This window comes from Ranitomeya imitator, chromosome 3, assembly GCF_032444005.1.
Source record: "Ranitomeya imitator isolate aRanImi1 chromosome 3, aRanImi1.pri, whole genome shotgun sequence".
NCBI lineage: Eukaryota > Metazoa > Chordata > Amphibia > Anura > Dendrobatidae > Ranitomeya > Ranitomeya imitator.
The window spans coordinates 710,231,481-710,243,834 of record NC_091284.1 but is presented as its reverse complement, the minus strand read 5'-3'; the positions used below and the strand labels follow the sequence as shown (position 1 = coordinate 710,243,834).

The window sequence follows — 12,354 nt, the reverse complement described above, 5'->3', positions numbered from 1 at the left end:
TGTCAGTGTATCGTCGGCTGTCTTTAAGGGCAGTCACTTCAGTGACATCAACCCCACAAATATGAACCCCACTTGCCACCGCTACAGGGCAAGTGGGAAGAGCAAGGCTAAGTGCCTTTTCTGTGGCAGCTAAGAGCTAATGTTTTTAGTCTGGGAGTGGGCCAATATCCACGGCCCCTTCCTAGGCTATTAATGTCAGCCCGCAGCTGTCTGCCTAGCCTTTGCTGGTTAGATTTTATAGGGGGACTTTATGTCAATTTTTGTTCTGGGGTCCCCCTGTAAACTAGCCAGAAAAGGCTAAGCAAACAGCTGTGAGTTCATATTAATAGCCTGAGAAACTTTATGGCTAGTTGTTCCTTCCCAGAATATTAACATCAGCCCTCAGCCGCCGGCTTTCCCTCTGCTAATTATTAAAATTAAGCGGGAGCTGTCACAGGGTCCTTCTCCGATACCACACAATCAACAGAGCAAGAGAATAGTGAACAATTCCTAAAGCTTTATTTAGACAAAAACACGAAAGGTCCATATACTATCCACCACACAAAGGATAAGATAGTCCAGAAGCCGAATGCAGTTCAGTAACAGGATAAAAGTCCAACAATCCAGCAGAGGATAGCATAGTCCATATACTCTTCTTTCTCTCTGAGATGCTCTGAACACACCATCATTCCACACAGGACTCACCATGCAGGGCCGGTATCAGCACCTGGCATACCCGGGCAAGTGCCGGGGCCCTGGCTAGACAGGGGGGCCCATTCAAGGCCAGCATTAAGGGCAGGCAGCTGCCAGTGCCTAGGACCACCGCTCCCCCAGGGGCCCTCAGCTAGCAGCACATCACAGAGCTGACTCGGCAGGGGAGGGGGAGCGGCCGGGGGCTGTCTAATTATACTCACCTACTCCTGGCGGCTGGCACGGTCCCTGCAGGTCCCCGGCTCCCCAGCTTCTTCTCCCCAGCTCCCCAGCAGCACTATATGGGGCAAGTGTCTGTATGGGGCCATAACGTTTGTGCAGCACTATATGGGGCAAGTGTCTCTATATACTACATGGCTGTTCTATATACTACGTGGGCCATATTATATACTATGTGGCCTGTTGTATGCTACGTGGGCTGTGCTATATACTAGATGGCTGTTCTATAAACTACGTGGCTGTGTTATATGCTACGTGGGCTGTTATATACTACATGGCTGTATTATATGCTACGTGGCTGTGTTATATGCTATGTGGGCCGTGTTATATACTACATGGCTGTGTTTATATGCGATCATGAATCGTGGTATGTGTTAAAGGGGGGGCCCACTGAGACTCTTTCGCCTGGGGCACTCCAAAACCTGGAGCCAGCCCTGTCACCATGTCTCACCTCCCTGATATTTACAAGTCCCTCTCCTCATTCACAGGTTAGGGGGATGGGTCACAGGGCTTATTGTTTCAACAAGCTAGTTTAATACATCATTAGCATATTAGCAAACAACATTATTCACTGACCCTATGGAGAGATAACAGTACAGTACTGTGGGGAGGGGGGGGATATCAGATGGCAAATAACAACTCATCCTACAAGAGAACACCATAATAATCAGTAAAATATAAATATACACAAAATGATACCCACATAACATATCCCACCATCACAGGAGCCCATGCAAATGTATTTATTTTTTAAATTAACAGTTGCTGTTTGGTTACAGCCTATTTACGCTCATTCTGTTAATGCTCCTCATTCAATAGTGATGATGACGTCACTAGTGTGCGCCCTCTGGCTGAACAGTCACAGTGCAGAGAGCCGGAAGACTGCAAAGCTGAGGAGTCCAGAGCAGAGCAGCATCCAGCAACGAGAGGTGAGTACTTCATTTTTTAACCCCTTTCTGACCTCGGACGGGAGAGTACGTCCGAGGTCAGATCCCCTGCTTTGATGTGGGCTCCGGCGGTGATACCCACTTTGGGTATCAGAAAATGGCGCACTTTTTTTTTTAAAGCAAAGTTTGGAATTTTTTTCACCACTTAGATAAAAAAAAACCTAGACATGTTTGGTGTCTATGAACTCATAATGACCTGGAGAATCATAATGGAAGGTCAGTTTTAGTATTTAATGAAGCCAGCAAAAAAGCCAAACAAAAAACACACATGGGATTGCACTTGTTTTGTAATTTCACCGCACTTGGAATTTTTTTCCGATTTTCTAGTACAAGACATGGTAAAACCAATGATGTCGTTCAAAAGTACAACTTGTCCCGCAAAAAATAAGCCCTCACATGGCCATATTGACGGAAAAATAAAAAAATGATGGCTCTGGGAAGGAGCGGAGCGAAAAACAAACACGGAAAAACGGAAAATGTCAAGGTCACAAAGGGGCTCATTTTTTTTTAGATGTTTGGAGCATTATGTATTGGGACCATCATACACTGGAGCATTATATATGGGTCTATCTATATGGAGCATTATATGGGGCCCATTATTCTGTATAGGGCAATATATGGGGCTCATTTGTCTGTATGGAGCACTATGTGGTGCCCATAATACTGTATGGAGCAGTATATGTGGCTCATTATACTGTATGGAGCATTAAATGGGGTCCATTATTCTGTATGGAGCAATATATGGGGCTCATTATTCTGTATGGAGCACTATGTGTTGCCCATAATACTGTATGGAGGAATATACTGTCTGGTTTCTGAGCTATTGGTATCACTCATTTAATGTAAGAAGTAAGTTAAATCTTGAAATCTTTGGCATTGTACTATACTGTATAAAACCATTAGTTTAGAAAAAAGGCAAGTAACCTGGTAAACTCATTGCCTTACGCGTTTTAAACTGACTGGTTCTTAATCGTAGTTCAGAATTATGAACTACTAGATGGAGGCCCAATGCTATCGCATTGGGAGGGCGGTAATGTAACGATGGGGGCAGGCTTTGCAGCGTTGAGAATCTCTCCCCCCATGTGCTCACCCACCTATCCACTCTCTCTTTCCCCATGTGCTGACTTCTCCCATCTATGCTCTCTTCTTTGACCTGTCTACCCCATGTCTGCTGTATCTCTCCTTCCTGTGCTGTGTTCTCCCCTCAAAGACAATACTGACATTACAGCAGGAGATCGCAGAGGATACATTTTGTGAGGTAAAATATTGTTTAAAAACATTTAGAATTGAGAGTCCTCAGTGGTTGATACCTTTTAAAGGCTAACTGAAAAGATGGTAACAAATTGCAAGCTTTCAAGCCTACTCAGGCCTCTTCAAATTGTTACCATCTTTTCAGTTAGCCATTAAAAGGTATCAACCACTGAGGACTCTCAATTCTAAATATTATTCTATCCACTGGCTAACACGGTACAAAGATATATATTTTTCCTGTTTAAAAACAGTCAGTGAAATATTTTACCTGACAAAAGAAATCCTCTGTGATCCCCTGCTGTAATGTCCGTATTGTCTTTTGCTTCCTCCCCTGCCCATGAGCTTTTACATAGAGCAATTTTCTATGTCATTTACACATCATTTTCTAAGGTGATTTCTGGACTCTTCCTGAGTTAAAACATTAGTATTGTTGTTTCTAAATGATTATGAACTTGTTTTCTTTGCATTATTTGAGGTCTGAAAGCACTGGGGGTGGGGGTGGGGTTGACCATTTTTCTTTGTCAGACAAAAAATACAAAATGTATTGCTTGGAAATTCGGAGACATGTTGTCAGAAGTTTATAGACTAAAAGAACAATTTACATTTTACTCCAAAATATACCTATAAAGAGAACAATCAGAAAAGCTGAACATTTTACAGTGGTCTCTTAATTTTTTCCAGAGCTGTATATATGTATATATATATTACATAGATAGATAGTTAGAAGAAAAGCCGTCAATTCAGCATCCACCTACTGTAAAATCACAGCAGGAGTTGACAGGATAGAATAGATGGATTACATACAGTAAATACACATGGAATAGATAGTTATACAGATGTCAGTGACAAATACAATTAGTTCAGTGTGTGTGTGCAGATTACTGTACATGTATTTAATTAATAAAAGATTAATTTTCTGAACAAAATGGTGTGGGCTCCCGCATAATTTTCTTAAGTAGCAGAGGTAAAGCCAACGGCTGGGGCCGATGGTTATAGCCCTGGAAGGGGGTAATACCCATGGAGCTTCTCAGGCTATTAATATCAGCTCACAGCTGTATACTTAGCCTTTACTGGCTATTAAAATGGGGGACCCTAAAAAATTGACGTAGGGTCCTCCTGTAGTTAATAACCAACAAAGGCTATACAGACAGCTGTGGGCTTATATTAACACGAAAGGGCCATGTATTCTGCCCCCAGGCTAAAAGCATCAGCTCTCGGCCACCCCAGAAAATCATGCATCTCTAAGATGTGGCAATTCTGGCACTTAGCCTCACTCTTCCCACTTGCGCTGTAGCGGTGGCAAGTGGGGTGATAGTTGGGGGGAATTTCCCACCGCGCACATGTTGTGCCCATAATAATCTATCTATCTACAGTACAGACCAAAAGTTTGGACACACCTTCTCATTGAAAGATTTTTCTGTATTTTCATAACTATGAAAATTATACATTCACACTGAAGGCATCAAAACTATGAATTAACACATGTGGAATTATATACTTAACAAAAAAGTCTGAAACAACTGAAATTATGTCTTATATTCTAGGTTCATCAAAGTAGACACCTTTTGCTCTGATGACTGCTTTGCATACTCTTGGCATTCTCTTGATGAGCTTCAAGAGGTAGTCACCGGAAATGGTTTTCACTTCACAGGTGTGCCCTGTCAGGTTTAATAAGTGGGATTTCTTGCCTTGGGGTTGGGACCATCAGTTGTGTTGTGCAGAAGTCTGGTGGTTACACAGCTGATAGTCCTACTGAATAGACTGTTAGAATTTGTTTTATGGCAAGAAAAAAGCAGCTAAGTAAAGAAAAACAAGTGGCCAACATTACTTTAAGAAATTAAGGTCAATCGTAAAAAATGGGCAAATTTTGAAAGTGTCTCCAAGTGCAGTGGCAAAAACCATCAAGCGCTATAAACTGGATCACATAAGGACTGCCCCAAGAAAGGAAGACCAAAAGTCAGCTCTGCTTCTGAGGATAAGTTTATCCAAGTCACCAGCCACATAAATCGCAGGTTAACAGCAGCTCAGATTAGAGACCAGGTCAATGCCACACAGAGTTCTAGCAGCAGACACATCTCTACAACAACTGTTAAGAAAAGACTTTGTGCAGCAGGCCTTCATGGTAAAATAGCTTCTAGGAAAACACTGCTAAGGACAGGCAGCAAGCAGAAGAGATTTGTTTGTGCTAAAGAACACAAGGAATGGACATTAGACCAGTGGAAATCTGTGCTTTGGTCTGATGAGTCCAAATTTGAGATCTTTGGTTCCAACCACCGTGTCTTTGTGCGACGCAGAAAAGGTGAACGGATGGACTCTACATGCCTGGTTCCCACCGTGAAGCAAGGAGGAGGAGGTGTGATTGTGTGGAGGTGCTTTGCTGGTGACACTGTTGGGGATTTATTCAAAATTGAAGGCATACTGAACCAGCATGGCTACCACAGTATCTTGCAGCGGTATGCTATTCCATCCGGTTTGCGTTTAGTTGGACCATCATTTATTTTTTAACAGGACAATGACCCCAAACACACCTCCAGGCTGTGTAAGGCCATGTTCACACAGTGCGTTTTTTACCGCGGAACCGCGGCGGTTTTGCCGCTGCGGTTCCGCGGCTGTTTTCCATGCAGGGTACAGTACACTGTACCCTATGGAAAACAGGACACACTGTGCACATGGTCCGGAAATTGTAAAAAAAAAGACGCGCTGAATAGCTCCCGGAAAAAAGAAGGAGCATGTCAATTCTTTTTCCGGAGCCGCAGCGGTTCTGCACCCATAGACCTCCATTGTGAGGTCCAAACCGCAGTAAAACCCGCAGATCAAAAATATATCTGCGGGTTTTACTGCGGTTTGATGTGCAGAACCGCTGCAGCAGGAAGTGCGGGGAGCGGGCGGAAGTGCGTGGGCGGAGTGTGGCTGCCCCCCCCGTGCTCCGATCCCGCCCCCCCGTGCTCCGATGCCCCCCCCCAGTGCTCCGATGCCCCCCCCCAGTGCTCTGATGCCCCCCCCGTGCCCTAATCTCCCCCCCTTATACTCACCCGGCGTCCCGGTGTCCGTCCGGCCGTCTTCTCCCTGGGCGCCGCCATCTTGCAAAATGGCGGGCGCATGCGCAGTGCGCCCGCCGAATCTGCCGGCCGGCAGATATGGCGGGCGCATGCGCAGTGCGCCCGCCGAATCTGCCGGCCGGCAGATTCGTTCCAAAGTGCATTTTGATCACTGAGATATAACCTATCTCAGTGATCAAAATAAAAAAATAGTAAATGACACCCCCCCCCCTTTGTCACCCCCATAGGTAGGGACAATAAAAAAAATAAAGAATTTTTTTTTTTTTTTTTTTTCACTAAGGTTAGAATAGGGGTAGGGGTAGGGTTAGGGGTAGGGTTAGGGGTAGGGTTAGGGGTAGGGTTAGGGGTAGGGTTAGGGTTAGGGGTAGGGTTAGGGGTAGGGTTAGGGGTAGGGTTAGGGTTAGGGGTAGGGTTAGGGGTAGGGTTAGGGTTAGGGGTAGGGTTAGGGTTAGGGGTAGGGTTAGGGTATTTTCAGCCATTTTAACCCTAAAAAAATTCCTAGAAAACACACAGACTCTGGCTAGAAAACTGCATCAAAAAAACGCATCAAAAAACGCATCAAAAAACGCATCAAAAACGGACCAAAAAAGGACCAAAAAAAGGACCTGCGTTTTCTGCCAAGAGCTGCAGTTTTTTAAAAAACAGTCAGGAAAAAAAAAGGATGGAAATCCTGAACGTGTGAACATACCCTAAGGGCTATTTGACCAAGAAGGAGAGTGATGGGGTGCTACGCCAGATGACCTGGCCTCCACAGTCACCAGATCTGAACCCAATCGAGATGGTTTGGGGTGAGCTGGACCGCAGAGTGAAGGCAAAAGGGCCAACAAGTGCAAAGCATCTCTGGGAACTCCTTCAAGATTGTTGGAAGATCATTCCCGGTGACTACCTCTTAAAGCTTATCAAGAGAATGCAAAGAGTGTGCAAAGCAGTCATCAAAGCAAAAGGTGGCTACTTTGAAGAACCTAGAATATAAGACATAATTTCAGTTGTTTCACACTTTTTTGTTAAGTATATAATTCCACATGTGTTTATCCATAGTTTTGATGCCTTCAGTGTGAATGTACAATTTTCATAGTCATGAAAATACAGAAAAATCTTTCAGTGAGAAGGTGTGTCCAAACTTTTGGTCTGTACTGTAGGTACCACAAAATGGAAAGTTTGAGTTATGGCTCTCAGTATTTGACAACACAAAAATCATAAATATTTCATTTTTCTTAGTGAGTATTTATGCTAGAAAGCTATAAAACATAAATAAAAGTGCACAAATATGTTATCGCAATAATCATACTGACCAACAAAATAAAGTTAATGCTTTATTTCTACTAAAAAGTGTAAAATTTAACATGTTAAAAAAACAACAGAATTTCTATTTTTTTCCCTTAAAAAATAGTTAAGACAAGTTAGTTATTAGGTAGTAGGTATTACACAATGGGCACTGCCTAATACAGCTCAGGCTGCAAAACAACAAATCCTCAAACTCTTTTGTCACAATTTTAAAATATTGGGAAAAAAAATATATATAAAAATAATTCCAGCTTACCACTATGATGGCCGTTTCAGATGCTCCAGCACGGAAGTAGTTTAGTCCAGACATCTGCCAAAACACGTAGTTTTAGGGGGGTGAGGGGTTACATTTTTGTCTATACATGTAACCATTTTGGATTCATTAAATATTGAGAAGTGCTTTGCATAAACGTCTATTAATTTTTCCTTCTACGCTCGCTGGATACACTCCCTTTTTTTGCTTGAATTTTAAAATATTGTTACAAATTATGTATTATTTCCGAGGTTGCGGCAAAAAAATACAGTTTGACCACAATGTTTAAATGCCACATTAGGGAGTTACCATCAAAGTGAAGGATTTTTCCTATCAACTATTCACTAGCTTAATGTTACATTATTTTGTCGAATGTATGTAATGTTTTATTCCATCTAGTTCTGTATTCCCACCTAGCCTAAATGTTGCTTTTTTTTTTCTTCTGCAGAAAATTTTCTGCATTTAACAGTCTAAGAAAAGTGGATGTAATTAAAAAAAAACCTCATGTCTACCATGTGGTTACAGACATTGTTAAACTGTACCTTTTTTGGTGCATTATTTTGGAGTGAATTTTTGATATTGCAGGCTTTCTGCATAATTTCTGCACCCATTATGTAAAATTGGTTACTTGTATTTTTTCGAAAATAGCGTAAAACAACTCACTAAAAACTCATTATTGCCTTAGGCTATGTGCACACATTGCGGATTAGCCTCTGGAATTTTTGGTGCGGATTCTGCATCTCTTTGCAGAAAACGCAGGTGCGGATTTGACGCGTTTTTGTGTAGATATTGTGCGGATTTGCTGTGGATTTTTGGCGCATGTACTGCGTTTTTTACCCCTGCGGATTTGTCTAATGGAATGGGTACAAAAACGCTGCAGATCCGCAAAAAAGAAGTGACATGCTACTTCTTTTAATCCACAGTGTTTCCGCACGGAATTTTCCGCACCATTAGCACAGCGTTTTTTTCTGCACCACAAAAAAACGCTGCGGATCCGCAGGAAATCTGCAACATGTGCACATACCCTTAAAAAAATTCACGTGAAAAAAAGCAGCTGAAAAATACAACCTGAAATCTACACCAAACAAGCATCAAAAAGAAGTGAAAACACATAAAAAATGCAGCAAAAAAATGCAATAATGAGAGCAGACTGCTGTTGCGTATTTTGGTGCGGACATCTGCAAAAAAGCTGCTGAAAAACAACGTTTTTGCATGTGGGAACATGGCCTCATAGTATATAATAGTGTTCATTGATTAGTGCTTGTTCATTGTTACAACATTGTTACATATGACTGTTGTGTTTGGAACTGTTAAACTGTAAAGCGCTGCGGAATATGTTGGCGCTATATAAATAAAGATTATAATTATTATTATTATTAGTGCCAAGAATAGTAGAGACCTAAACATTTACTATCTGTGTACTAGTAATCTACTAATGCAAAATTTCACCGCATCCTTCACTTCTTTGTTTCGTAAGCAGTAGATGATTGGGTTCATCATAGGGATTATCATCGTATAGAATACAGATACGATTTTGTCTTGTGTGACCGAATAGTTAGAAGCTGGACGGAGGTACATGAAGAAAACTGTTCCATAAAACAAAGCAACGCAAAGCAGATGAGAGGAACATGTAGAAAATGCTTTGCGTCTTCCTTCTGATGAGTGAATTGTTAATATGGTGAAAAAGATATATATGTATGAAGCTAGTAAAATGATTAATGAAAAGAGACCAAGGCAAAATACTACACCAAATATAATTGTCTTACTTATGTACGTATCGGCACATGACAGCTCCATCAGCGGAGGAATGTCACAATAGAAATGGTTAATTACATTAGGTCCACAAAAGGGCAATATGAATGTGCATGATGTATGGACGGCCGCAGTGCATAAGCCGCCAATATAAACAAGAAGAGTAAGAATCACACATTTTCTTCTGTTCATTATTAATACGTACAATAGAGGGTGACATATTGCAACATAACGATCATAAGCCATGGTAGATAAAATGTAGCCTTCAGTGGTGGCAAACACCGCAAAAAAATACAACTGGAGGGTGCAGCCAAGAAATGAGATCAATTTTTTTTCCAAAAAAAAATCAAACAACGTTTTCGGAGAGATGACTGTAGAATAGCAAAGATCTGAGAAGGACAGATTGCTGAGAAAATAATACATGGGACTGTGAAGACCATTAACGATCAGGATTGTTAACATGATACTTGTATTGCAAAAAAACACTTACAATGTATATCAGCAGAAACAACACAAAGAGGACATGTTGCAATGTTGGGTCATTGGTGAATCCCAATATTACAAACTCTGTTACAAAAGACTTGTTACCCGGAGTCATGACTTGGATAGGCTCTGCCATATCTGTTAAAACATGATATAAATGGTTAGAATAACAGGTGATTTTACAATGATTAAAGTGAATAACAAATACAATATGTCTTGGTAAAATATGTAAAAATTGTACAGAAATGTTTAACTTATTAGGCTGCCGTCACACTAGCAGTATTTGGTCAGTATTTTACATCATTATTTGTAAGCCAAAACCAGGAGTGGAACAAATAGAGGAAAAGTATAATAGAAACACGTCACCACTTCTGCATTTATTACCCACTCCTGGTTTTGGCTTACAAATACTGATGTAAAATACTGACCAAATACTGCTAGTGTGACGGCAGTCTAAACGTGTAAAACTGTGGGTGAGTCACACCTCTTAAGTATGTCTGCCACAGACTATCCTTTTTTGATCTTCTTGTTCTGTCTTGTATTGTCTAAGCGGTGGTTTTATAATTAGTGGTAGATCAATAGGGACTAATCCACAAGAGATTAAAAAATATATTTATATATATTGTATTTATTGTGTTACAATTATTGTCTGTTGAGGGAAATTATAAGTCATGTTTTATCCTTTGGAGACGTGACTTATGAAAACGATGTTCTAATGATTAAAAGAGCATGAATAGAAAGAGAAAACTCGCTTCCTATGAATGTCTTTAGATCTGCATTCAATATATACCAAAATCCATTCAAATTATTTTTTTTTCTTAAATGTTCTTATTTACTCTTTTCATTTTATTAGTGTAAGGACTACATTGGAAAATATAGAAGAGGTTTTAAAGTACTTATTTAAACCCTTCGAAAGTATAATATCTGATAATCCAAATTAGTATTAAACCAAGAAAAACAAAGAAAACTAATCTATCCAATAAACTTTATTAAACAAAATAAGGATAAAAGACTGACACAACACCCAGACCCCTCTAAATGGGGGTGGGTCAATTAAAAAACCTGGCCCAAAAAGATTATAAAGGGCAAAGGGTGGGAGGGACAACGGGGCCGATAGCAAAAACCCTACACGTCCCTACAAATATTCCCTGCCTGTCTGCGGAGGTTGGCACCCTCTTGGATGCAATATGGCGCCCCCGCTCACCGTCGACTCACCCTTAAGGCCCTATAAGTCCCTCTACATGTATAAAGATACTATACCACAAACAACACCCAATACATGGCCTAACCAAACTCGGGACCAAAAAAAGAGAAAAAACACCAGGTAGTGATTCACCAGTAAAGACAAACGGTCTGACCGTACCAATCCCTAATGCTAAAGTATAACGCCTGAAACTAAGGCTAATACACCCTAAGGAGTCCCTAACCGAGTCTCCCTACCTGTCAGCGGAGGTTGGCACCCTCTTGAACGCAAATGGCGCCCCCGCTCCTCGGCGGCTGCCCCTATTAACCCTGGCTGAATCCCTAAAAGAAGATATATCGGGATACTAAATACGGGTGGTGCCTTAGGGGCTATACTAGTGACCCAGATAAATAGGTCCCTATAGCTCGGTCAGACCCTAAAGATAAAGCAAATAGCAACAATACTTAAACCAATGCTTGCACGGCAATAGGAAAGATGTATATAACAGCTTAACGAATACAACTATATTATGATCACAGTTGGTAAAGTACTCGTATGCAAATACAATGGTTGCGGGGAAAAAAAAAAAAACAAAAAAAAAACACACAACTCGTGAAAAACATATAAACTTAAAAGGCCTGAAACACTTATCTGTGTTCAGGTCTCGCCTCTACGCGTTTCCCCCCCATGATGTGGTTCCTCAGGAGGCATATGGGAAAAAGAGATACTGTGTGAATAGATCACATCAGAGATACATGTTGTGCCTGGTTGCAGGTCAAGGAAACACTGACTAAAACGCCATTAAATAGTCTCCTCCCCCCCTCCCCAATAGGGACAAAGGGTTAAGGGGCTAATTACCACCTGTGTTCGCCGCTTAAAAAAAAAAATAAAATATTCATGTTCATATTCATGTCCACCCCGCTCCAACAGCGCATGTGCCTGGGCGCAATGTTTCTGTCCGGCATCTCATCCCTGGACAAACAGCAAAAGCGCATCGACGCCGACTTAAGGCTAATGTAAATAATGCCATAAACACCTTTGCATACAGCTGGGTGCGATATTCATACCCACCCAGCTGTATAAGGGACACCCATACTGGAGCCACAGCAACGGAGGACAACTATACCGGGGTTACACAGGGACATTAAACCACACATGTTAAACATTATAGCTGGCACATTTTGCGCCCTAGAAGCGTAGTGATTGCGCCATTGGTTATATTTAAAGGACCCC

General features: G+C 41.4%; 1 protein-coding gene across 1 annotated transcript; it reads right to left on the bottom strand.

The window, feature by feature from the left end:
- Nucleotides 1–9,113: 9,113 nt before the first annotated feature.
- Nucleotides 9,114–10,053, bottom strand: LOC138671735 (olfactory receptor 5G25-like). The gene is given in 2 exon segments (XM_069759887.1): nt 9,114–9,941; nt 9,943–10,053. Coding segments are annotated over 2 exon segments (939 nt in total).
- Nucleotides 10,054–12,354: the final 2,301 nt, after the last annotated feature.